We start from the raw sequence: 27,804 nt of genomic DNA, 5'->3' as shown, positions 1-27,804 counted from the left end.
ACAGAAAGTGTCTAATTTCATCTTCCTGGTTTAAGGCCCTCGGCATCATGGTTTGAAGAGTATGAATGTAGTAACTTTCTCTTCTTAATAAAAGGTTATCAATGTTACCTCCCCTATGTATCTCAGGGAGGAGACACTATGTTGTGCTTCAGCAAAGTGTAAAGGCTCATACATAGTCTGGATTTTCGGTGGTGAGGTGACCACCGCTCCGGTGGTGAGCTGACCAGCGGAGCTGAAATAACGTTGAGCGGTGGTGAGTAAAAACAGAGAGAAGGGCTGGGGCGGTGGTTTGCTCTTCACCGTGGCTTGTGACGTCATGTTGTAGTTCGGTGGTCACCTCACCACTGAAAATCCAGACTATGTATGAGCCTTAAGGCCACTTGACTGCGTTGATCCCTGGTGCGTATGTTGTTCCGGTGTTCAGCAATCCTGGTTTTGAGAGCTCTGGTGGTCTTTCCTACATAGGCGAGACCACAGGGACATGATATTAGATACACAACATTGTTTTGATTACAGGTAATAAATCCTCTAATTTTTATTTTCTTCCCTGTGTGAGGATGGTTATAGGTGGCGCACTTTTTCTCAAGTTCAGTCTTCCATGCTTCTATGGCTTATTTGTGCGTATTGTTCTTATTCCTTATTGCCTTCTTGCTTGGTCCCGCCTTATCGCTGCTTGCAGCTGTATTTATTATTATTATTATTATTACTTGCGCAAGCAGAGCGTGCAAGTAAAGTTGTTTGTCCGGTGCTCCGATGCGTATGCCGTGGCTGCATGATTTGAGAGTGACGTAATGAAGATATGTACCAATGCCAGGCTATAACTGCCTCTCGATGGTGATGTAATTTTTTTAGTTGCAGGTGAGAAAAGAAACCCATGGAGGGTTTATATGTGGTTCTCACCAAAGATAATATACAAATAGTAATATACAAATAGTAAGGAGACAAAGTAATCAAACATAGGTATGGAAAATAACAAAAACAAAAACAACAACAAAGACATTATTGTCTCCACCAGGCCGAAGGCATGGGGAGAGAGTAAGTTTTGCACTCCGTCCGTCCGTGTGTCCGTGTGTCCGTCTGTGAACAGCTAATCTCCGGCACCGTTAACTCGGTCGATGCCAAATTTTGCACACATACTCCCTGGATGCCAACGATGAACCTCTGGCCCAAAATTTCCAGAACGGCCTGTGATAGCGCCACCAGGAGGGCGCTTTGTGCAAAACACGTTTTTGGACAGTACACCTACAGATTTTGTCCAAACATCATGCAAATTGGTACACAGTCTCTCTAGAGCCATTCAACGAAACGGGTCTTTCAGATTTCTCAGACTCCATCCTGATTGGCTAAGATTGGCTTCCAAAGTTCGCAGGAGTGCTCAGTTTCAAACAAAATGCTGCAAATCATGAACACATCGTGTGATTTCTGTGAAATTGTGCACGCACATTCCCACTAGGCAGAGGAAGAAATGCCATGTGAACATTTTCAACTCAGCCTCATGGTGGCGCTATAACTGGCCGATTAGTGTTTTTACCTCAAACTGCACGGATCTGTGTAAAACTTTGTATGCACACTCCCTAGAAGCCAAGGAAAAACCTTTGCCTGGAATTTTTCACATCTGCTCTTTATAGCGCCACCAGGAGGCCGACATATGTAAACTGACTGTGAAAAGCGTACTGGTTAAGTAGTCAATTGTCAGATGTGGGGTTGCCATGGCAATCAATTGGCTGAGGCAGAGGCTGGAAATTGCACAGGTGAGGGGATTTAGGCTGATTAGGCCCACTGGCAGAGCCTGAGCAGAGCCTTTTGTGGTGGTTCTGGAGAACCGTGGGTCCGACCGACTCGATACCGGGCACTGCACTCCCTGCGGGGGTGTGGAACGTGTGTCGAATTAATACGTGCAGTACAACCGTACACGCACGCACGCACGCACGCACGCACGCAGACACACAGAGACGTGGCACATTTATAGTAGGTTAACCACGTTCAGCCCTATATTTTTTGTGATTCAACGCATTTAATTGTGAGCTTGTCGAGCTGCTATTTTCAAAAGATCTTTATACCTTTTATACTTTTGAAAACTGGTGAAACGGGACATTCTTCATAATACATTTTGTACTTTAAGTATATTGATACTAATACTTTTGCACATTGATAATTTTACTTCACGCCGACTGTGGCTGCCACAAAAGTCCATAGATGTGGCTGCCACATGACGTAATTTCTGAAAGCTAGATGTTGGAGGGGCTGGCGCGGTGGCGCCCCTTACCTTTTTCCACCACTGCACCCGGCACTCACCCGGCGCTCCCTGAGTCAGGGTGAGAGACGGGCTGCATGGGGGTCTCCTCCGATGGCACAGCGGAGCATAGTGGTGCCTCGCTGGCGCAAATATAATCATTCCCTTCCTGAGAAAAAAACGAACAAACAAACAAAAAAAACATCTTAATACACACGTGATTTTATGTTGATTTGATGTCACTCATCATCTTTGTCTCTTACTACCTTGCATAATCTGTTATGCTTTCTTGTGATCTGCTCTGTTTGCCTGTGTGACCGTTATAGTCTCGCTACCCAGGCTTTTATTTTCTTTCGCATTCGGCTCAAAAAGAAAATCCTGGGGAAACCCATTGGAAAATCTGGCATAGGAAGTGGGAGCCGACTTGTACTTTGCTAACCAATAACAGTGCAGAGGAGCGTCGCTCAAAATTTGGTGACGTCAGTGTTCCCCGCTGTTTTCTACCGGGGAGGGGAGGGGAGGAGGGGAGGGGAGGGGAGGAGGGTAGACCAGAAATCACACAGGCTGGGGCAGGCTAGCCGTCTCTGAACTAATGCACCTACAGTACCTGGTCAAACACCTGTTATGGAGGCAGAAATGGGAGCATGACAATACACTAAAGTAGGCTATATAACTTCCCCAGCTATTGTTGGGGATATGGATAAGCTGAGTTGAGCTGTCTTTTCTGCCAAATAAACTGTAACTACCGACTGTTACGTACATTATGCATCATTACACACACACACACACACACACACACACACACACACACACACACACACACACACACACACACACACACACACACACACACACACACACACACACACACACACACACACACACACACACACACACACACACACACTATAGGGCTCCATCTTGCTTGTAGATTGGCTATTTGTACTATTTTAAAATGTTTTAAACTAGCAAAAATGGCAAATACGTTTAGGGATAATGGGTAAGGGGTGGCGCAATATCTAGGGCCAAGTCTGCAACCAAATGTTGCAATATCTCGTCCTAAAGCAGTGTCATCATAATGCACCTGTTGTGCATTGTGCTGAAGCAGGACTCCCAGCCTCTCTACCAGCTCTGTGAAGGTGGGTCTCTGCAGTGGATCTGCCTGCCAGCAGTCCAGCATGGTCTGATATCTATAAGAGAAGAGAACGCTTGTGAGACACATAGACAAACACCGGACATCCAGATACCTGCAACGTCTAACTAAATCTCTCCCAATTTAGCCGCCAGAATCTTTGAATGGCCTTTCTAATCACAACTTGAACTCTCATATGCTGATCAATATAATACATTGTTCCTTTAAATTCTTTCAGCAGTATATGGTGTAGGAATTTAATTCATGTCATGTCCAATAAACTATGTCCCCCCTTGCGTGGTTGACAAATTAATTCCGCTGGTTCCATATTTGGAACAAGATGCTTTAGCAATCTGGAATTTGTGATGCTAGTCTTCATTATACAGCCTAAATAATCTCAAACATTTGAATACATTTGGAGCAATATAGTGTACATTGTACAATATAGTGTACAATAAGTGTAACTTTTGGGTCCTTTACATTTCAGAGGAAGAGTATGCCGGAGCCAGCATCCTGTCCCCCGTTTTCAAGTCACAGCAAAAGTTTTCATCAATTTGGAGGCCCGGGTATGGAGAGGCACCTGGGAGAGGACAGAGATGAACAGGACTCTCAGCAATGGTGTAATTGCGACCGCAGGTCGCAGTTACTATGAAAACCAGCAGGAAGCTGTCACGCACTTCCTCCTGTCACGCACTTCCTGTTAACGCTTCCTGTTACTCTCTTGCTCACACACACACACTCACACACACACACACACACACACGCACGCACACACACACACACACACACACACACACACACACACACACACACACACACACACACACACACACACACACACACACACACACACACACACACACACACACACACACACACACACACACACACACACACACACACACTCTCTCTCTCTCTAGGCCTTTCCACACCTAAGCACAAAACGGTCGACAGCCGCGCACTTCTTAAGCTGTGCGCAGCTTATTTTCCGAGTTTTTAGACAGCTGGTGGATGGAAAAGAAGCTCCACCTCTGCGGAAGACTTGCGTGGAGGAGAGCGTTTCCGGGAATCTGGCCGTCGCGCAAGTCTTCTGCGGAGGTGGAGCTTAATTTCCATCCACCAGCTGTCTAAAAACCCGGAAAAAGAAGCTGCCTACAGCCGAGAACGTGCGCGGCTCTTTCGATAGTGTGGCAGCACCTTCTCTCTCTCTCTCTCTCTCTCTCTCTCTCTCACACACACACACACACACACACACACACACACACACACACACACACACACACACTGTGACGGCCCCCTGGGCCTTTAGTCTACTCTGGGGTTCTGTCTGTGTGTGTGGCTGTGCCTTTAACCAGTCCATTGCAGTGCTCGATTGGAGGGTGGAGCCAGAGATGATTAGTGGAAGGGGAGACACATGGCCATTGTCTCTCCAAACACTATTTAAGAGACCTGCTCTCACAACACTTCAGATCAGCATTTGTCCACAGTAGTGATGTGCAGGCCGGCTTTTTTTCATACACACACCACACCACCACAGGAGCCAGCCCGCACCGACCTGCCCCGCAAAACAATATATTATTAATCAACGGGCTTGTGGAAACACCAGTGCCCTGGCACGTAATGAGAATGCCTCAGCTGGGCAGAGTCCGTCTGCTTTTGCAGTGTCACTTTCGGGTGGCATGGCATGGTAGATCAGCCTAATGTGTCCTTTTCTCCATTTGTTTCAAAGGGATATGTGTCACTGATTGGTAACCATTTTGTGGGACACAGGCTCATTTAACTAATTTATCCTTGCAGCTCTGCCATTTTCTCAGACGACTAACACTGGGTCGTTCATTCCTGTGTTGGGCATGGACATGTCAGTTTTCTATGTTCCTGTACACAACTTCATGCTTTATTTATCTGTTTAAGGGTGAAGTTAGGATGAGAGTGAGACCAGCTCTTCCTGTTAATGGGGTGACCGTTGTACTGGGAAATGATGTGGCAGGGGGGCGGGTTTTTGCAGATCAGTCTGTTCAGCTGCTACAACCTACAGTTGAAATGGAGTGCCAGGAGGAAACTGCATGTCTGTCTAACCTTCCTAGGTCCATTTCCCATGCTGAGATGTATTGGTGAAGGAGCAGAAAGCCGATCCCACACTGAAAGAGCTGTTCAATTTGGTTCTTCCCAAACAGATACCCCTGTGCGTGATAAATCGCGCACAGGGGTACTTCATTGAAAATGGGGTGCTGCTGCGCAAATGTGTGCTACTGTACATGGCAATGGGTTCATTGGAAACCTAATTTTCCAAATTGTCATTCCTTCCAAGTTCCAGGAGGCAGTTTTGCGCATTGCTCACTATGAGTCAGGGCATATGGGGGTGCACAAAACTTATGGTGCTATGGTCATAGTCAAGTTTACAGTCAACTAGTAAGTGCAGGCTTGTTGTGTTTTTAGCCTCGGGGCTACACCTGACTCACTCCTTCTTGAGTCCTGTTTGGTGTGTGGCCTGAAACGACACCACGCCACCCAGGTATGTGGTTCGTGGTCCTCCTTCTCTGCAGTATACTGTATATTAATTTGGTGTCTTTGATGCCATGGGACTATAAACATGGGCTCTTGTTGTTTACAGTTGTGTTCTCTTACCTGGCTACCGCTGCAGTGGGTACAAAGACTGTGCGTGTTGGCCTCATTAAAGCTGGTAAGTCTCTTTGTTCTTGCCTCAGCGAATAGTAGATTTGAGTAGTATTTTAATACGGCCGTTGTGCTTTCATGGCCGGAACCACACCTGCTGCTTTGCTGGGGTTTACCCTTGGAACAGAACCTCATCTCTTGTATTATACTGTCTGACTCTGATGTGCTTTAAGTCCACATACTCCCACTTACGACCTGTGTGAGAGAGCAACCATGTGTAATTGTATTCTATATCATTGTAATTTGGATACAACTGGGCTGTAGGCCAACAACCGTTTTTTCATGTGTCTATGAGGTGACAGTACTTCATTAGACACCCTGGAGTCGTTTTTATGTGCAATGGTGTATTAACTTTGTATTTAGGGTTTCTTCCTGGAGGCTGAATCCTTGACAGTCAAATGGGCCAATGAAATAAACAGTAATATAGTGACATCACACTATCAGCCCCTCCCCTAACCCCTCCCCCTTTATCATACAACTACAGCTCTGGGTGTGGCTTCAGTTCAGGTGGATCAATTCACCACCCATCACCACCCACCAGGCAAACCAGGCATACTTAATGAACTGGTGGGCGTGTCCACATAAAAGCATGATTTTAACAAATACTGTACACTTTTGGGGAAAAGTTCTTCCTCCTTATATTATAATAATACCTGATGATCATGTTTTAGGGTTGAAAAAAATCTAATATTCTCATTACAGGACCGGTGCTGGGGACAAGCTATGTTGGAGCAGTTGACAGCCGTCCAGTGGTGGTGGTAATGCCCTTTTTCTTTAGTTTGTTATTTCTATTTCTTTGTGGTTTATTTGAGTTGTGTTTTGCTGTGTTCTGCAAGGCCGGTGGCCTGCCCAGCTCCTCTCTCCCCCCCAGTACTGGCCTGTATTTGTGTGATATCCCTGTAGTTATGCACTTTATAGTCACCAGCACTTTTAGCCTTATTGGATGCATCTATTTCTATTGTTAGTCCGGCAGCCGACAGGCTTCCTTTGTTTAAAGTGGGATATTTGGTATATATTAGGGATGCACGTTTAATCGGTAGCATAATCGGAATAGGCCATATTGGCCATAAAAATGCCGTTCCTCTCTCATTCAGTCATTCAGTTGTGAAAACAGACACTTGGAAAAGAGTGTATGCTATTTATTGATTGATTGAATACTTCCTCTGTATAATATCGGAATCGGTCAGAATCGGTATCGGCAGATATGACCCTGCAAATAATTGGAGATCGGATATCGGTCATAATTTCATAATTGTGCACCCCTAGTATGTAGTCTTTTTTTATTGGCCTAAAATATTGTCTATATACATACATTCATGAATCCACTTGCTGTTAGTATTGGGCAATTTGTTTTCTTCATTAACAAGCTATGGCAGGCAAAATTGTCAAACCTTCCTTATGCTTCAAGTAGCATGTGACTTGTCAAACTAGGGGGTTTTCAGGATTCTGAATCCAAGCATTAGTTTTGCACAAAAAACACTCCTTGGGCTAAAAACGGCCATAGACGTCATGACAAATGTGATGAGGTCAACACATTTGCTTGGAATGGATTCAGAATCATGAAAACCCCCTAGTTTGACATGTTACATGCTACTGTACTTAAAGCAAAAGAAAAGTTTGACATTTTTGCCTGCCATAGGATTTTTCACGATTCTGCACCGTATGGATGCCAACCGCCACAAAACCCCACAAAGACGAATCTGCGCCGTATTGGCATTGCATAGCGTCTGCAACACACATGGACAGAATTGGACGGGGGGGGGGGGGGGGGTGTGCATGATTCCTTCTTCATACTACGAACTAACAAACTAATCATAGTATCGAGGGACGAGGGACGGTCCGCCATGACAACTGTGGCTGGGTTACACAGGTCTTCCGTTGGGGGATCACCGGAGCCGTCATCATGTGCGATCGATCGTAACACTTTTGTATTCATTATAATTGCAGTGATAAGATCGCAATGAACGCGTCAGGGACGTCATCGACCCGGTTGTAACTTAGCCTATAACGAACAAAACTTTTCCCCATCCTAAACGGTTTATATACACCGTGGTGGTGTCTGGTGTGTTCTGTGGAAGCGACTCTTTTTTTCTTCCTCGCCGTACAACATCACCGTCGGTTATCTACATGCCCAGACATGTACAGATGGATAAGTACTAGGCCTAATGACAACGCTGGATAGTGGGACTTTGATCAAGACTTTGATGTCCCCTGTTAGTGCGATCGACGGAATGAAAGCAATCTGTGCGATAGATTCGGCGAGGCGATCATCATCATCCTCCTCCTCCTCCTAGAGTAAGAAAGCAGACTTATGGAAAGTTTAAAGTCACAGACATTGACAGGCAGATATAAAAATGAACACAATAAATATCCTATACATCCTATACACCGAATGAAAGCCCTGAATGTGTACTTTTACGGAAAACAGTACACATTGATCCCATGTACAGTTTGTCAGAAATTGGTTATTGAATGCAGCCCACCAGAGATAACTTCAGAGAAGACATGGACCTGAACTCAAGATTCACAAAATAATGCCTATAGCGACACATAAATGCTATATACCGTATGAAACAGAAGACTCTCTGCTTTCATAAGAAAAAAAATCACACCCGTGTGAACTGAGTGGTGTAAGGTCTTATATAGACTGATCAGCTGTGGTCTGACGTAATGTCTGACGTAATGAAATCAGCATCAACCAATCAGCATCAACCATGCTCATTTTTTGGTACGAACAGACGGCCAGACACGTAAACTAACAAAGCCAGTTGTCAAAAAAAATCACTGAGTGGTGTAAGGTCTTATATAGACTGATCAACTGTGGTCTGACGTAATGTCTGATGTAATGAAATCACACCCGTGTGAACTGGGTGACCATAGCAACCATGCTCATTTTTTTGGTACGAACAGACACGTAAACTAACAAAGCCAGTTGTAGGAGTGGTTTACACCACTCAAAAACTTCTACTGTAATAATAATAATCACACCCCTGTGAAGTGAGTGGTGCAACTCTGTCCCATATTCTGTTCTCTACTTATTCAATACAGCTCGCTATATACGGACTGAGGCAGAAAGTCATGTAAACCTTTTATTTACAGTTTGGTCTGTAAACTTCTACTGTAATAATACAAATCACACCCCTGTGAAGTGAGTGGTGCAACGCTGTCCCATATGCTGTTCTCTACTTATTCACTACAGCTCGCTATATACGGACTGAGGCAGAAAGTCATGTAAACCTTTTTACAGTTTGGTCTGTAAACTTCTACTGTAATAATAAAAATCACACCCCTGTGAAGTGAGTGGTGCAACTCTGTCCCATATTCACATTATAAAGCCACTGATAATGTGGGCACCACAGACCAAACTGTAATAAAAAGGTTTAGCCTCAGTCCGTATATAGCGAGCTGTAGTGAATAAGTAGAGAACAGAGTTGCACCGCTCACTTCACAGGGGTGTGATTTTTTTATTATTACAGTAGAAGTTTACAGACCAAACTGTAAATAGGTTTACATGACTTTCTGCCTCAGTCCGTATATAGTGAGCTGTAGTGAATAAGTAGAGAACAGAGTTGCACCGCTCACTTCACAGGGGTGTGATTTTTATTATTACAGTAGAAGTTTTTTTCTTATGAAAGCAGAGAGTCTTCCGTTTCATACGGTATATAGTATTTATATGTCGCTATAGGTCTTATTTTGTGAATCTTGAGGAGTTCAGGTCCATGTCTTCTCTGAAGTTATCTCTGGTGGGCTGCATTCAATAACCAATTACTGTCAAACTGTAGATGGGATCAATGTGTACAGTTTTCCTCGTAAAAGTACACATTCATTCGGTGTATAGGATGTATAGGATATTTATTGTGTTCATTTTTATATCTGCCTGTCAATGTCTCTGACTTTAAACCATCCATAACTCTGCTTGCTGTTCACGTTAAGATAGATTTATAAAGTTACTATTTTAGTCGGAGATAGACTGAAGCAGTACTACGGCTCTCCCAACTCCGCGGGGACGTCTTGCGATGTTTCATTTGTAAACAAGTCTCCACAATGTTTGAGATGCACCCAGCTGCAGCCTCGCATACGAGCAGTCCACTTCTTCTAAAGTGTCTTCTAAAGTGTCTCCCTCAAACACGTCCATTGTGTATGTTTTTTGTGACAAGCAGACGAGATCAAATCCATTTGTTTACATCCCCGTCCATGGGCGTAGTTGAACTTGACGCCCTATGAAAATCAAGCCTCGCCCTCGTTTTTGCGACATGAACAACTGCAGTACGACCTTGGAAACCATAGTTACATTGCCTTGCTGCCCGCCTCACCCCCCCTCTCATACACACACACAGACGCATGCACATGCAACTTGCAAGCCCAACTGGTGTGTTGTATAAAGAAAGAAAGAACGAACACCTGCATTAATTAAATAAAGCTGAAGGCTTACCCTGTCTGTTTTTCTCCTCTCGCCTCGCTTACCTTGCTGCCTGCCTCACAAAACAATAAAAAATAGCCTACTTGTGCATGCATTTCTGGTTTAAACCAAAGCATTTTAAATGGACCCCCAAACTACTCCGTTTTTAATCTCATTCAAGATGACATCCAGACAGTGTATTACTTGTTTTAAACGTAATCATCACGCTAAAATATGTATATAGTGTTGTGTATAGGTTAGAAATAATCCGCTGACTTGTCCTCATTTCTCCCTGTCACTTATTTGTTTACAAACGGTCTCAAAGTCTGTGACTTCCTGCACATGAATTTCGTTTGTAAACAAAGTGATAGGGAGACATGAGGACAAGTCTGCGGATTATTTCTAAGCTATAGCCTACACAACCTATATACATATTTTAGCGTGCTAATTACATTTAAAACAAGTAATACACTGTCTGGATGTCATCTTGAATGAGAATAAAAACAGTAGTTCTTTAATCAAAACCAGCTGTGGAGGAGTAATGAAGCATGGGAAACAAACTGGTGAGCTTAATTTTTATTGGCTTTTATCGATGTGTATCTCTACATGTCATCACGCAGAACGTTTTCAGGAAGTAATTAAAAAATATGTTTTATGGACTTTTGATATAAAAACACACAAAAATGAGAATTTGCCCATTTTTTTGGCATCCATTGTTAGGTATGCCCATATGATGACAGATAAAAAAGTGTATTTTTTATTTCACTACGCCTTTAAGCCCTTTTCCTCCTCACGTGTGCTTTGATTTGAAGAGCCTTTGCTTGTACGTTTTCATGCTTTAGTTCCTGCAGTCGCTTCTCGCCCTTAAGGCGTCTTACTGGTGGTGATTTTGTTTTGAGGGGAACTAGCCCCTCCTATGCACAGATGTGTGTGTGTGTATAGGTGTGTTTGTAGCACAGAATGTGATGATTTGATTGGCTATTGGATATATATGATTTATGATGTATGATGAAAGGAGTGCCCCTCACTTCCCACAAGTGTGATATTTTTTTCATGGTGTGGCCGCATTTTAATGATGTCATGCACACGCTGCACGCGGAAGTCTAGTAGTGTATGAGAGTTTTAGACACACAAACACAAAAGTAGACAACTTCTTTACTGCGCTGCAGTAGCTAAACATTTGAACGCATGTGCACCGCAGGGTGCCGTACACACACATGCACATCTTTTTCTTTTGTACGGCCACTGGGACTCGGTCATGCTACTATAGCATTGGTTATCATTTTTCTAGTCTCAGGCATGATTCTGCCAAGGATTGAACCACAACCTCCCAATATCAGGCTCCCAAATGAGCTGGTATTTTACAGCTAAACATGTAGTGCAGCTTTAAATTCAAATGAATAGGCTACACGAGATTCGATCAAAATAACTCCCGATAGAATCAAGAGAGCTAGTCCATGTGGTCAGTGTCCTTACCCAGGGAAAATATCTCCCACATGAGAACACCAAACGACCAAACGTCACTCTGGGTTGTGTAGATCTGGTCGAAAATAGCCTCAGGAGCCATCCATTTGAAGGGAAGTCTATCCTGCAGGGTGCAGATATGGCATTGAGTTGAGAAATAATTACTTGCGCAAGCAGAGCGTGCAAGTAATGTTGTTTGTCCGGTGCTCCGATGCGTATGTCCGTGGCTGCGTATAACGTAATGATTCATTTGTGCTTGATATGGCATTGGTTTCAGATTACATACATGTATACATAGGGGCATTACCTTTAATCCACCTGGCACTGAAACATATCATTTATTCGTCACCATCGAGAGCCACTTATACCCTGGCATTGGTACATATCTTCATTACGTCATACGCAGCTACGGACATATGCATCAAACGACCCAAGTAACCACAGTATACTGCTAATCAATTTACAAATTACATATACATATATACATAGAGGCATTTCCTTTAATCCACCCGACACTGAAACATATCTTTATTATGTCACCATTGAGAGCCAGTTATACCCTGGCATTGGTACATATCTTCATTACGTCATACACAGCCACGGCATAAGCATAAAACGACCCAAGTAACCACAGTATACTACTTCTCAACCTTAACCCATGTCTACCAATGACTAGTCTAAACTAAGTATGCACCCCCTTCTCAATTTACAAATTGCATATACATAAATACAACTTACATACATATATATATATGTAATCTGAAACCTATCTTTATTACGTCACCATTGCAAGCCAGTTATACCTGGCATTGGTACATATCTTCATGTAATGATTTGTGCTTGATATGGCATTGGTTTCAGATTACATACATGTATACATACATACATATCTTCATTACGCCATACGCAGCTACGGACATACGCATCAAACGACCCAAGTAACCACAGTATACTGCTAATCAATTTACAGATTACATATACATATATACATAGAGGTATTTCCTTTAATCCACCCGACACTGAAACATATCTTTATTACGTCACCATTGAGAGCCAGTTATACCCTGGCATTGGTACATATCTTCATGTAATGATTAATTTGTGCTTGATATGGCATTGGTTTCAGATTACATATATACATGTATGTATATGTAAGTTATATATGTATATGTAATTTGTAAGTTGAAAAGTAGTATACTGTGGTTACTTGGATCGTTTTATGGGTATGCCGTGGCTGCGTATGACGTAAGGAGTTCGAGACACCTATTACTCAGACCATGATTTAGTATTGATATCACTATAATCCAAAATTAAGTCAAATTAAAGCAAGGTTATTAAAGGTTTAAAATAAATAATATATTATATACGTGATAACATATTTATTTTTTCAACTGATGTACATTTTTTTCATCCGCCGTGCCAGCGTATGACGTAATGACTACTTGTGCTTGATATGGCAGTGGTGTCAGATTACATACATGTATACATAGGGGCATTACCTGTAATCCTCCCGACACTAATACATAGAGGCATTTCCTTCAATAGCGGTCGACAGTACTTGCGCGCTCTGCTTGCACACTAGTAGTAGCCTGGTTAATAAACCAGACCGAATCAGCCGTTGGCAAAAATGTTTTTGCCTGCCAGCGGATTAGGGTCTGGCGAGGCTCAGTAGCACGCCTCTTTCCTACAACCGAGAACAGGTCGGGCCAATCGGGACACGGTATGCAATATGGGCGGGCTTTGGTACAGTGACGTTCAATGCTTGAGACCTTTGACTGACAGTAGCTCTGACCAATTGCGTCAAAGAGAAAATGTTTGAACCCGCCCCCCGGGAAATTAAATCCAAGTGGAGCCAGCCCAGACTAATATACCGCGACAGTGTTGTGTGATATTAGTCTGGCTTATTAGCCAGGCTACACTAGTAGGCCATTTATGGCGTACTTGTGTGCAACAAGCAAGTAGGCACTCGACAGAGTGCAGTTCTAGTTTATAATCTGTGTACACACAGTACACACTTATCAATGCCATTCGTCACTAGCTGTCACATCTAGTATAGTCATGTGAGAAGCTGCTGCGTCAGAACAGTTACCAGTATGTGAACATTTTTTTCTTTTTTCTGTTTTACATTTCTGATAATTTGAGTATTCATTATTTATCATATCTGCCAAGTCAAGCCTATCAATGTTCTCAAGTTTTTAAGTTCTCTTGGCTGACTATAATGGGAATTAAAATGAGCAAGACTGTAAATTCAAATCTTACATTTCATTGATTTCAACAGCTTGCCTAATAAGTGTACTTACATCTCCTTTGCGCACATAGTCTGGGTGTTTGTAGACATTTCTGGCAAGTCCAAAGTCACATATCTTCACAATATTGTTTTCAGACAGTAGGATGTTCCTCGCAGCCAAATCACGGTGGATGCACTTATGAGGGAAAGATTAATAAAAAAGGACAAGACAACACAGTATAATACGTTAGATTCTGGTGACAGGTTCACATTTTATTGACACTTTTAAAAATGGACTAGGTATATTTAAACCCTGTAGCACTTTAATATTAGTAAAATGTACAGTACATTTGTGTCAATACAATGTGAGTAACAGCTATCAAAGTATTTATTGCGACCAAAGGTCGCAGATAACTATGAAACCTTGCGTTTTTGTCACGTCACTCTCAACAATTCCCGTCACTCTGTCATGTCACCTAACTCAAATCCCCATCGCTCACCCCAGGCAAGCCCCCAGGTCATCGTGACATCAGCCCCCTGGTCACCCCAGGCAAGCCCCCAGGTCATTGTGACATCATCATGACGTCAAGGACCATAATTATAAGATAGCTCGAACCAGTGCTGGTTGTCTCATTAGTGTGGCAACCAGCCTATAGTTCTTGTAACACTTTATTATTATTCCATAGGAGTAACCTTTTTTTGACGCACTACTCCTCCCACAGTTTTGGCAGCACGCACTTGAGCCATATCTCAAATTGACCGGCTTCATCTGGAATGGTGTGCTTGTATTTTGTTAAGAGAAATGTTCTATAGTTTAATTGATTAGTGAATTAAATTTCCCCATTGACATGAATGGGAAAATGCAAAAAAATCACATTCAAGTATTTTTTCCTCGGAGACTGTAAGCACTAGTTACAAAACTTGGAGCGTAGGTTCATAATAATTACTAAAATTAATTAACTCTTGAACCGTAGGTCGTAAAATCATTTCGAATTTTCTCCAAACACACTTTTTGCTCCTCCTCCTACAGATTTTGTCCAAATCTCACAAACATTGGTACACATGATCTCTGGACCTTTCCGTTGAAAACACCATAGGCGGAATTTTTATAGTGCGTATCGTTCGGCCGTAATCGGCTTCCGAAGTTAGTGGGAGGGGCCTATTTTACAAAAAACGCCACAAATCCCGAACCAAACGTCCAATCAACTCCAGATTTGAATCAAATGCCGCGGGTGGTTCAATCAACCAAAAGCAATTCCATTTTCATCCATAGGGGTCGCCGCAAATGCGAAAAGTGTAACCATTTGTCGCAAAAAACATGATTTTTGGGGACATAAATCCCCTTACACATGATCACAGGGGTGACGCGACACAAACGGTTCTCGAGTTATGTGCATTACAACCGTACACACACGCAGACACACACACACACACACAGACGTGGCGCATTTATAGTAGGACGAGACCTGTACGTGCCTGTCGCAGGCCGGCCAACTTGGGAACCTACGTAACGTTGTCATAGCACCCGTTTTAACTGTCATCCGGTGTCCCACATGGAGATCTGTGCATGTGCCTGTGTGTGAAGACTGCAAACTGAAAAGTGTACTTGGCAATCAATTCGGCCCACTGGCAGAGCCTGATTGGTTGAGCCTCAATTGGCTGAGGCAGAGGCTGGAAATTGCACAAGTGAAAGGGAGGGAGAGCCTGACCAGAGCCTTTTGTGGTGGTTCTGGAGAACCGTGGGTCCGACCGACTCGATACCTTGCACTGCACTCCCTGTGGGGGTGTGGAACACGTGTGTCGAATGTGAAGTCGGTGGGTCAAACGGTTCTCGATTTACGTGCATTACAACCATACACACGCACGCACACAAACAGACAGCGCATTTGTAGTAGGATGTAATAATGGAAGTCAATGGTGCTCACTCAGATCAGGCTAAAACCTTCCACACATTTGCTGATGTTTCCCGGGAAAGGACGTGATTAGTGATTACCTTGCGTGAAGCCAAGAATTCCATGCCTTTTGCAACCTGAAAACTGTAGCAGATCAAATCCTTCATTGTCAGCGGTGGGTGGGTCTCGTCTTTCTCAGAGTCACAAAAGCTGGTAACTTCAGTGAAGGAGGATCTGTCAGCACGTCCAGTGCTGGCCACACTCTCCAGATTGCACTTCACGCACACACATGCACATACGCACACACACGCGAAATGCAAAGCATCAGTTAGTGTGGACGGAACGGAAATATGATTAAAACATTTGAGGATAGACCTAAAAACGTTGCTGTGGACTGCTACTGTATATTGGCAACTACATTTTTAGGCCGCTACACAGCCTTTAGATCCATGCAGTCCTATGTTGTGTTGATCAGAGTAATGGTCACCACAGAGTTATTTTAAGTGTTAAATACTGCAGTAACTCTGCTATAGTGGCCCATAGGGATATGTGTGCAATGGTGCTGTAGCAATGGTGCACCTCACATGTCCGGATATTACGTTTGTGATGATGTCCACCATTGGTCAATCCACCCACCCTCTATTTAATTTATAAATTAAAAATCACACCTGTGTGAACTGAGTGGTGCAAGGTCTTATATAGCCTGATCAGCTGTGGTCTGACGTAATGTCAGTGACCATGGTAAACATGCTCACCTGTGCACGGACACGTATACAGGCACACAAACACGTATACAAACAAAGCTGGTTGTTGGAGTGGTTTGCACCACTCAAAAACTTAATGGGGACTACAGGAACACCAGGGTGAAGAGAGTTTGACTATCTGGGTGATCACGTATATGTACAATGATGTAAGAGAAGAAGAAAAGACAAACCTAGGAGGATGGTGTCTCACCTTTTGGACAACAAAATGAGCTCGTATGCCTCTCAAGTAGTTTGACAGGTCGCCATACTTGCAGTACTCCATAATGATCATTAATGGACCTGTGAATACAATATTTGTAAAAATCATGAGTAACTTGTCTTTTGTCAAAACTGTTCATAAAGTATTTTCTTTGTGATTATTTGATTACTTTCCTGATTAATTGAATAATCGAGAAGCATGCTTTTTGATATTTCATCAATACATTGACAAGAAAATAATTTGATATTTTATAATTGAGTAGATTAACAATTTAGCTCTATTTTAAACGTTCTTGTACAACGTAATGTTGTGCTTGTGTCTACATTCTACAAGCTCATAGATTTGCTATTTTCTGCATTTTTAAGAATAATTTGTTTGATTCATTATCAAATTGTATGTCTTTCTTTAATTATGATCAATTACGTCAATTAGTTTAATTAACTATATTGCACCCATACAAAGTGTCCACTGTAAGCGCAGGGCCCATGCAGTGAACCCACCTCCACTAGTACCACACTTGGTACATGCTCCCAGAAGATTGACCACATTCCGATGATGACCAATGTCGATTAGAATCTTCAACTCTGACATCAAGGCTTTCCGCTCATTAGCGGTAGCTCCCCCTGTTAGTGCACACAAACACACAAACACATGACATTGATGCCATGTGGTTAATGTGTCATCTTAACTCTCCAAGCGAAAGATTGTATGCAAACATTGCAAAGACATTATTGTATCGAGATAACATTTGAAATGTTTAAGATTTGGTATGGTGCCTTTCAGCATTTTCACAGCGACGGTCTTGCAGTCGCAGGTAGAGAGCTTGTCAATCCCAAATGCTGAGGCCACCACCACCTTCCCAAAAGCTCCATAGCCCAGAGTTTTGCCTAGAAAAAAAAGAACAAACCGATTTGCATGAGATTTGGATGAAATCTGTGTGACTAATATAAACGATGTGTTTTGCAGAAATCGGCCTCATGGTGGCGCTATAACCGGCAGATGTGGAGGGATGCAGGGAAAATGTTTTTCCATGGCCTCTAGGGAGTGTGCATACAAAGTTGTACACAGGTCGATGCAGTTATAGGTAAAAACAGGAATTGCCCTGTTATAGCGCCACCATGAGGCTGGTTTGGGAAATAAATTGTGTCATGTCGTCCTCGGCCTAGTGGAAATGTGCATGTATAATTTCACGGAAATTGCACACTGTGTTTGTGATTTGTGGCATTTTGTTTGAAACGGACCAATCATGTGAGCTTTGGAAGCGAATCTTAGCCAATCAGGAAGGACCTGTGTTGTTTGTTTGTAATTGTTCCCACTTCCCGGTGTGTGCACACACTGCACTAGCAGCGCTGAGAGTTGCAATTGCATCATTGTATATAGCCTACAGTATGCTGCCTCCCAGTTATACCTACAGTAATTTCAAGACAAAGTAAAATAATTGTTTGTGTAATTTTCTACTTGGCTGTGCTGTATGCTGTTCATGCTTTGAATAATACACACTGACAAAAATAAATAAATATATATATACACACACACACACATACACCGGTGTATATATATATAATTATTATTATTAGAATTATGACGTCATGAACGGGCCTCCTGATCCTTAAGGCCGCCCCTGGGTATTTATATGCAAATATCATGACCAATGGCATTGCAAGACTAAACAATGAACATCAATGGTGATGTTTAGGTGAAAAAAATAATTAATTAATTAATTCAAATAAAAATGTTGACCAAAAGCATCACTGGGGCTGGCAGTGCTCACCTAGTTTCAAGCGCTCGCGGGGAAACTCCCATGTTCTGCCGTCATACTGCAGGAGTTCACTCTGCTCGTCCAGGGGACACTCCTCAGGGTCAAGGATGATGGACACACATATCTTAGAGTGTGCTCGCCGCTACAGTGGTTGATTGGGGTCAATATGAAGCAGCATGGGGAAAAAGTCTGTTAGTGATTCTAAACCTTTGAGAATGAAACCCAGTTTGATATGCATTAGGCCACGTCAGACATCATTAGATGCCATTAGTGCATGCCTGCACGGCTCTCCCGTTTGTACACTCAGAGTATGATAGATAGGCCAATGCCAATTCCCAATATTTCATTGTGAAACAGTGTGAGAGAAGTCCTCCACACTAGCGCTGTATTGTATTTCCTAAACAATTAGCATATGTAAAATTGCATAGCAATGTTTTATTATCATTCCAAACCTATTTGAACAAACAGCAGATGGCTTTAACCTTTGCTGTTATGAAGTATCCCAGACCATTAGGGTCTTATGGAAGTCACTTCTGAACATGGATTCTATATTTCTAGTGTGACTCAATTGACTATAAACTGAGAACTTATCTCATGTACATCTCATTCAGGGCTATACAGTGTGCATAAGTGCAAGTTCAGGATGTCTCTTGTCAAGTAAATAAAAACAGGCGTGGAAACATTTTTGGAAATGTGACTTTCATGTTAAGCCCAAACTAAAAATGTAATACATTGCTTAGGCAATGTTAATGTTTTCTCATGCCAATAGGCCTATCTCACAGCATTTCCCCGCCCACTTTTTACACCCCCTTTTAGAGCTAGTGGTGTTCTTTTTTTTTTCGGTCCATAGGCTTCCATGTTAAAAGAGGTATTTTCACAAGCCACAAACTACCGTTTTGTAAAGGTAAGGTTTATTCTACTTATTTGAGTTGTTATACCATTGTGTTTTCTTCATATTATTATCGGTCTTTGACATTTTAACATTAGGAAATGTACTTAGATTCTCCAGAGAAAAAACGTGTAAATGCCTAATGTTAAATGACACCACTATCTACCGGAAGTGGGCGTGGAAAGCGGTCTATTAAGCTCCTTTGCATTGAATCACCTGGCATGCACGGACATAGAGCACCGAAGTCTGACGTCACTTTCAGTAGAGGGCGCCAACACACAGGTTCATGTCTTTTTTTATTTGCATTGTAATCTCCATAGGGGGATTTTAGGTCGCTTCATATAGGAACTGTGTTTGAAAAATAAACCGACCACCCCGGCCTTTTCACTCATATGGCAAGCATCGACTGAAGGTGGAAATGTACAAATATACCCATAGAGTAACAAAATAAGCGTTAGAAACGAGCCAAACAACCCAGAGACTTATATGAGGCGATCTAAAATCCCCCTATGGAGATTACAATGCAAATAAAAAGTGCATGAACCTGTGGACTGACGCCCTCTACTGACAGTGACATCAGGACTCCGGTGCTCTATATAACGGGACATATCAGGGACTGCTGCGATGAACGCTAAAACGGTTCTGTTGCGTCTCGAATCACTGGTGTCGTTTGGGATTTAGTCTTTCTGTTACTTACTGAGAAAGGCTAATCGTGGACTGTGAGAATGAACAAGCCCTCTGCTCTCATTCTTACCTCCCACAGCTTGTGGATGAAGAGAAAGATCATGAGCCCCAGGAACGCGACTGCCAGTCCACTGCACACCAAAATCAACGTGATGTCCGCCTTCCCTATGGAATGACCTGCCGGATACAATTAAACAAAGTAAAAACATTATTCAATTAAAAAAAAGGCTCAAAAATGCTATATTGGACAAATACAAAAGTGAATGACTGAAGCATTATTGATTTAACTGCTTGAGTTTTATTTTTGTACTGTTTGATTACTGTGTTCAATAATGTGTTTCTTCTTCTTCTCTGACTGTTTGTTTGTTAGTTGTTTTTTGTTGTTTTTTGTTTTTGTTTTTGTTTTTTTGTTTTTTTTGTTTTTTTGTTTGTCTTTGTCTTTGTCTTTGTTTTGTGTTTTGTTTTTGTTTTCATTTTAAATTCCTCTTACAACTGTACAATGTATTAAGGATAGGCACTAATAAGCTCCCAGCTTCCGCCTATACCTTTTCGATCATGTCATATGAGTTTAAAACATTTATCTTGTAATGTACTGCATAAGATCGAAATAAACCATTCATTCCCTTCATGATACAGGAAACCTAGAAAATATAGGATCAACCTAACTAATTGCAAAAAAAACAAACTCATATGATTTTGCATCTTCAATATATCCTGAATAACAGAAAAGAAGTTGCCTGGAATTGTCTGAGGGGAAAGTGTTCAAAATGGCCTGTACAGTATGGCCTATATAAGGAAAATATTTTCTAAATTTCCTTATGCTTTAAGTAGCATGTGACATGTCAAACTAGAGGGTTTTCATCATCTGAATCCATTCCAAGCATTAGTTTTGCACAAAAAAACACAAAAAAGCCATAGCCGTCTTGACAAATGTGATTTGTACATTTGGGCAAGTTGCTATGGCCAAATTTACCCCAATGAGTGTTTTTGTGCAAAACTAATGCTTTGAATGCATTCAGAATGATGAAAACCCTCTAGTTTGACATTTCACATGCTACTTAAAGCATAAGGAAATTTAGAAAATATTTGCCTTATATAGGATGTCAATGGTGGCCATACTGTACAGGCCATTTTCAACAATTTCCCCTCAGACAATTCCAGGCAACTTTTTATCTGTTATTATATAGGATATATTGAAGATGCAAAAAAAAGTTACATTATTCCTGGACTTTATTCAACTGTCAGAATTGTATTTTATTTTAGTAAAGTAGCCTACTACAGACGAAAAACAGTTTTAAGTCCAAATTGTATTCTGACCCCTCCACGAAAAGGCCTCGTTGTCCTGACCCCTTATCCATCATTTATACATTATGGATAATTAGTGTGGACTTAAACTGTTTTTCGTCTGTAGTACTCTGTCTCTGCCAGGCCAAAGGCATGCACAGGAGTGCCACAGCAGACTTTTCTTCAATTTCGTCTGTATCTATATCTGTCTTTTATAGAGGGTATGCGCATGCTTAAAGTGAATGGCACATCGAGTGGCAAATCGAGTGGCAAAGGAACATGCAAAGTGAGTTTAACATTGTTTAATGTTGTTTCATGCAATCAGATAGGACTTTTCTGTTTGGATGTAGGCTAGGGGCTGTCAAGGCCAGAAAGTAGTGTTTTGCCACTCAGTAGGCATTCCTGCATAACTTCCTGGTTTGATGCAGGTTTGATGATGATGTCACGTGCATACTCTCTATAGCGCCACCAGCCACACCCTTTTGTAGTTCATGAAGTGTGGGTGATGACCGAAAGAATAAGGTCACGAATACAAGTGGCCGAAATGAGATTTCTTTCGATGGGTGGCTGGCATCTCCCTTAGAGATAGGGTGAGAAGTTCAGTCACAAGTCGCTGCTGCTTCGCCTGGAAAAGAGCTTAGGTGGTGTAGGAGCCAATATGGGTGTTTTGATTTCCTTTTGATTATTACTACTTATATGGTGGCGTTGTTGCACCGCCAGGCCACTAGAGGGCAGTTGAATCATTGGTGGTGGGCTGGGCACGTCACCTGATCTACTCATTGATAAAATGGACACTCATGTGAGAGCCGGTGTGTTTGGACCGCAAGAGATGCGACAGTTCTTACCGTCGTCGTCGCCGTCGTCAGCTATCGCTACCACCGTCACTGAATGAATGAAAGAATATAGGAACTTTAGAAACACAACCGCAGGAATTAGGACAATACACAAACAGTAGACACACGGGTGCATTTGTTTGGGTTTATATTATTATTTAATGCAAACGATACGAGTGCTGCTGCTGTCAAGGAACCAGGCTGGAGGCGAGGCGAGCGCGTCAAGAAACACATTTTGGTGAGTCCAAACGCCACCGTGACTCAACTGAACGAGGCATTGGGCCAAATTTAGTTTTGCCACAACAGGTGGTTCGGGCATCTGGTTAGGATGCCTCTCAGGCGTCTCCCTAGGGAGGTCCTCGAGGCACGTCCCACTGGGAGGAGACCCCGGGGCAGACCAAGGCGCAGTTGGAGGAAACACATCGACTCACTGGCATTGGAACGTCTCGGGATCCCCCAAGTCTGGAGACCTCTGGTGGAGCTGTTGCTCCGCAACCCGACTACGGATAAGCAGTTGAAGATGGATGGATGGATGGATGTTGTTTTCCCTGCTTACACTTTACAGTGTATCGGGAAATTATATTTGTTATGTTTAAAAACAAATCTATGGCCTGGGCCGTGGCTCAGTGGTCCAGGCACCTTGGCTGGTGGCCAAAGGCCGACGGCCTTTGCTGCATGTCTTCCCCCCCATCTCTATCCCCATTTCCTGTCAGCCTACTGTCTGTCCCTACATAAAATATATAAAATAAAAGCCACAAAAAAAACATTATAAAAACAAATCTATATATGCATGTTTGAGCACAAACATGCTGCAAGCTTGTAGATCTGCTATTTTCACAATATTCATCTATGGAACCGACTCGGTTCCATAGGTTGATGAGCAGGTTGATGCCTTGCATGGTTTACTCAGCTGTGAATGGGCCTCTATTCTATGGGGACCTACCACGTGCCACGGGTCAAGGACAAGGTCCGAGAGAGAAGAATGATGTCTGGGCACTGTGTTAGGCACCCGGTATTGGTGGCAAGCAAACTGACACTGTGGCAGCCAACCCAGGGCACAGCCAGGAAGGAAAAGAGGGCCACCACTACTTAAGTGACAGTGGAGCTAACAACACTGCAGAGCTCAAAACCCTGATGCTAGGAGGGTGGAGGGCAGTGATTCAGGAGTCCTGAGTGTTGGCTAGTCTGCAGCGCATCATGTGAATGGATGAATATAATGCACATTGTGTTTTATCCACCATGTTGAGGAAGCTCAAAGTAAATGATTTCACTGTCTACAATGTTGTTACAAGCTGTACGTGTGTGTTACAAGAAACATCTAACCCTCTGAACTTTGACGGGACAAAATGCAGGTACATATTGTGATAAGTGATAACATACCTACAGTCAGCTGACATCTGCCGTAGAATTCAGTTCCCTCAGAATCCTCCTCACCAAACCAATATGTCCCAGCATCCTCCGCTCTCACATCGCTGATATAGACATCTATCTTTTTTCCTTTTTTCCTATCCACCATTGAGAACCTCCCTTTGGTCATGTTGACATGCTTTGTGTTGTTTAAAACACGGTGACAGTTGAATGCATCTTCTCCTTTACAGATGAATCTCAGCTCCTTTGGGTCATTTCCATAATCACACCAGAAAGACAAATTATGTCCCAAGTCAGCTGACTTTTCAAAGGATGCTACAGCTAGACAAGGTAGAAAGAATGTGACATAGTGATTAACATAAAGCTTTGTAAATTATCACAATGTTACACCATTTGATATATTTGATTATTGTTATTTAATTACAAACAAAGTCCTACTCAGGAACGATACTTGATAAACCCTTCTTATTATTTGTGGGAACTAAATTTGGGAGTTCCTACAACCACTACGTTTTGTTGTTGGATTTTGTGCCATCCGCCACCAAATTATTTCACTCAGTTTCTTCATGGCGCCTGTGTCCAAATAAATCAGAGCTAAAATGGTACAAGCGTTGCTGCTTACTTTGTAGATGGATGTTTTTTATCAGTACGCTGGAGGTGTTGTCAGTCGCCTGTACCCCACACCAGTACAACCCCTTGTCGGTCTTATGCACATTACTGATGCTAAGATTCAGGACATCATTTTTACTTGACAGAGAGAGGCTGCTATGTTTTTTTGTACAATTCTGTACATGGTCTTCTTTACAGATGTACTTGAGGCCGTTTTTAAAGCCATCTGGATAGTGGCAGGTAATGATGGTATTTTTTTCTCTCAGCAGGGCAATTTGATTGGATTTGATTGGTGATGGGCAGGTCTTGTTCTCTGTGAATGAAAAAAGGAGACATTATTTAATTTACAATGTTCCTTATTCTATAACCCCAAATCTGTGTGATCAACATGAAAGCAACTGGATGTAAAACAAATGTTCATGTAATGAGTTATTCAGTGCAATGTTATTGCTCAGTAAAGATTATTGACATAGTTTAGATTTAGATGATGAAGTCTCTTACCATTGTTTATGTCCACTTCCACAATTACTTTTGTTATGTTCAGAGGACAATTACACTCATAGATCCAACTGCCTTTCTGAAGATTTCTGATGGTCACCTGGACATGTTTCTCTTTTGTGTCGTGAAACCACGAGACTGTGTCATTATGTTTCCTCTTTTTGTTTTTACTTTTTAATAAAACACAGGGGTCCTTCATCATATTTTGTCTGCAGAGTTGTAGGCCTACTTCACTAATTGCCTTCTCTGCTTGACAGTAATTGCATGTGAACATGACAGATCCACCAGGACACCCCTTCACCTTGAAGGAAACGCCACAGCCTGCCGTTTAGGATAAGATAAATCAGGGTGTGTTAATGTCCGAACCAGTTCACTCATCATCAGTGATACAACAGCTGGGTTTCATCCCCCTTCAAGAGTAAAGTGACACGAGGGCTTCAGGATATAGCCACTACAGTATTATCCTATTTGTTTCACATCACCCCTGACCATTTATTATTTTCAACTAAAAACATTAAGACTATTGTCTTTACATAGTAAACCTATTCGGTGTATTACACAGTATGTAGGCCAACACAACTACAATTCAAACTTTTAATTAAAGCTAATCCAAATGTACTGTAAATATGTCAGTAGTAATGAATAAACAAAATGATAATACAATGTTTTTCATCTTCATTATCATTATAAACGTTCATCTTCTAACATTTCACTTCATTGCAATTTTGAGAATTGCATAATTTGTGTGCTTCTATGATATTCTACATGATTCCAAGCCTAGTTTTGGTGGCGATAAGTGACACATTTCCCCCAAATGTGTAACCTGCATTTAAAATAAAATTAAACAAATACAAATCAAGATTTGTTTTTATCTGTGATTTTGGATTAATTTAATAATCACATTCAAGTACCCAGTTTTTTTTATTTCCATAATGGATACATTACATGTGTAGTGTTTAGTTAAATTATATTCTTAGTAAAGTGAGAGTAGGTAGGCCTACTAGGTAAGGCTATTTACCTGTCATTGTGTACAGAGTGATGAACAGCAGCAGTCTCATGTTGGCAGGCTGCTGGACTGTGTTGTGTTCCACTGCTTTGGTCCAGCTGTGTCAGTCCTTCTCTGTGCTTCTACTTCTTAAGTTCTGCTGCTTCCTCATCTTCTCTTTTATATCTAAACCCAGCCCTTTCAGAGGTTTCATTTCAGAAAAGGGTTGAGAAGGGGGAAGAAAACGTTACTGTTGATGCAGTACATGCCCTTTTTCTTTTCTCCACCCATTTTAATGAAAGGTCATAAAATGTCTTGTCACTTCACTGGGAGTAGGCAAGGCGGGCTCTTTTGCCCCCCACACACACACACACACACACACACACACACACCCTGCGCGAGACACACACAGGTGTTTGATTACAAGCAGCTCAATTAATTATAATGTAAAACAGTGATTTGTAATGTAACATTACAGTTCGAGTATTAAAACCATAGATTAAAACTAGTAAAGTTGTCAGGGAGAAGAGTTTTTGTAAAAGGCGTGTCAGGTGAGTTAGCTACCTCTATAGGCTAGCTGCTTTAGCATAAATATTTACATGGAATAGGCTTGCTGATTTCTGTGTAATTTTATTTCACCTTTATTGTTTTATTGGGGAAAAAAGGTTGCTGTCGGGAGGAAACCTCCTAACTCAATTTTTGAGGTTTTTGAATTTGTTTCAGCATAAATCAGTGCCATTGAACACCCCTTTCGTCTGTGTGTTGTTTAGAAAATATTGAACCAATGTAAAGTAGTAAAAAACGCTTTGGACAAAACCTCTTACAGTTCTACATTGGACCCTCAAACTGTCTGCTAAAGCAACTAACTCTACCACCTCTTGCCCCTCATGCAAGTAATTGACAATAGTCACAACACCAACTATAAGGTTTTCTTAATTTCCTGACATTTCTTTATTTTTAATTTCCTGAAAAATGAACATTCTGGAGTTAGGTTAGGTTAGGTTTCTTCCTGACAGCAGAGATATGTTGTATTATACTAGGATTTCATGTTACGTTACGTCATGATGATGTACGATGATAAGAGCGCCCTTCACTTAACACTTTTCGGATATAAAGCGGTTAAATTGATCCCCATTTTGCTGGGGACCCCCTGGAACCCCCCTCAGGGACCCCTGGAGGTCACCAGACCCCACTTTAGGAACCACTGAAGTCGAGGATCTTGTCAGCTTCTATTGTATTCTATCTATATCCTTCAAAAGGTTCTGCTCCCACCTAGTGGGCACTGGGGTGAGTACAGTTGCAGTAGATCAACAGACCAATCTGTCTTTGAACTAGTGTACATAGTGGGACAAGGTCCCCCAGGGTCCGCTCCTTTCTCTCTGCACCAAATCTACAAGCTCACAACGCATCACATTGACATGTTTTTTTAGCTATTTTCAACAAATCTTCACCTGAGAATAGGGATGCTCATTCGGTTTAATTTTTTTTGAATATAGTTATTATTACTATTTCTAATCATAATAGAGAGTGCTTTGTTTGGCCATTGGCCCCTATATATGTCTGTGGTTGAATATCATTCTTTATCAACTAATATAAAACTAACTTTGCCATTGCGACTTGACAGGAAATTGGGAGAGAGATGGGGAGTGACATGCAGCAAAGGATCAGGATCGTACTAATTCAAACCCTTGACACATGTCAGGCTGGCATTGCAGCCTAGGGTGTCCGGACCACCACGCCGGTGGCCTGGGCCACCATGGGCCACCACGACGGTGGCCCGGACCACCACGCCGGTGGCCCGGACCACCACGCCGGTGGCCTGGGCCACCACGCCGGTGGCCTGGGCCACCACGCCGGTGGCCCGGGCCACCACGACGGTGGCCTGGACCACCACGCCGGTGGCCCGGGCCAC

The 27,804-nt window shown here is 42.3% G+C and overlaps 1 protein-coding gene across 1 annotated transcript; it reads right to left on the bottom strand.

Annotated features, from left to right (window-relative positions):
- Nucleotides 1–420: 420 nt before the first annotated feature.
- On the bottom strand, nucleotides 421–25,965 carry LOC306929977 (vascular endothelial growth factor receptor kdr-like; the record flags this gene model as incomplete). The annotated part of the gene is made up of 15 exons (XM_079510712.1): nucleotides 421–457; nucleotides 2,296–2,402; nucleotides 2,841–2,852; nucleotides 3,318–3,423; nucleotides 3,846–3,945; nucleotides 11,914–12,025; nucleotides 14,202–14,324; nucleotides 16,122–16,295; nucleotides 16,975–17,063; nucleotides 17,484–17,606; nucleotides 17,760–17,870; nucleotides 18,755–18,833; nucleotides 20,386–20,492; nucleotides 22,445–22,483; nucleotides 25,926–25,965. The coding sequence occupies 15 exons, from the start codon at nucleotides 25,963–25,965 to the stop codon at nucleotides 421–423; spliced, it is 1,359 nt and encodes a 452-aa protein (XP_079366838.1).
- Nucleotides 25,966–27,804: the final 1,839 nt, after the last annotated feature.

Source organism: Electrona antarctica (genome assembly GCF_951216825.1).
Source record: "Electrona antarctica genome assembly, chromosome: 9".
NCBI classification, from domain to species: domain Eukaryota; kingdom Metazoa; phylum Chordata; class Actinopteri; order Myctophiformes; family Myctophidae; genus Electrona; species Electrona antarctica.
The sequence above is the reverse complement of the archived record's forward strand: the minus strand, read 5'-3'. Positions and strand labels throughout refer to the sequence as shown.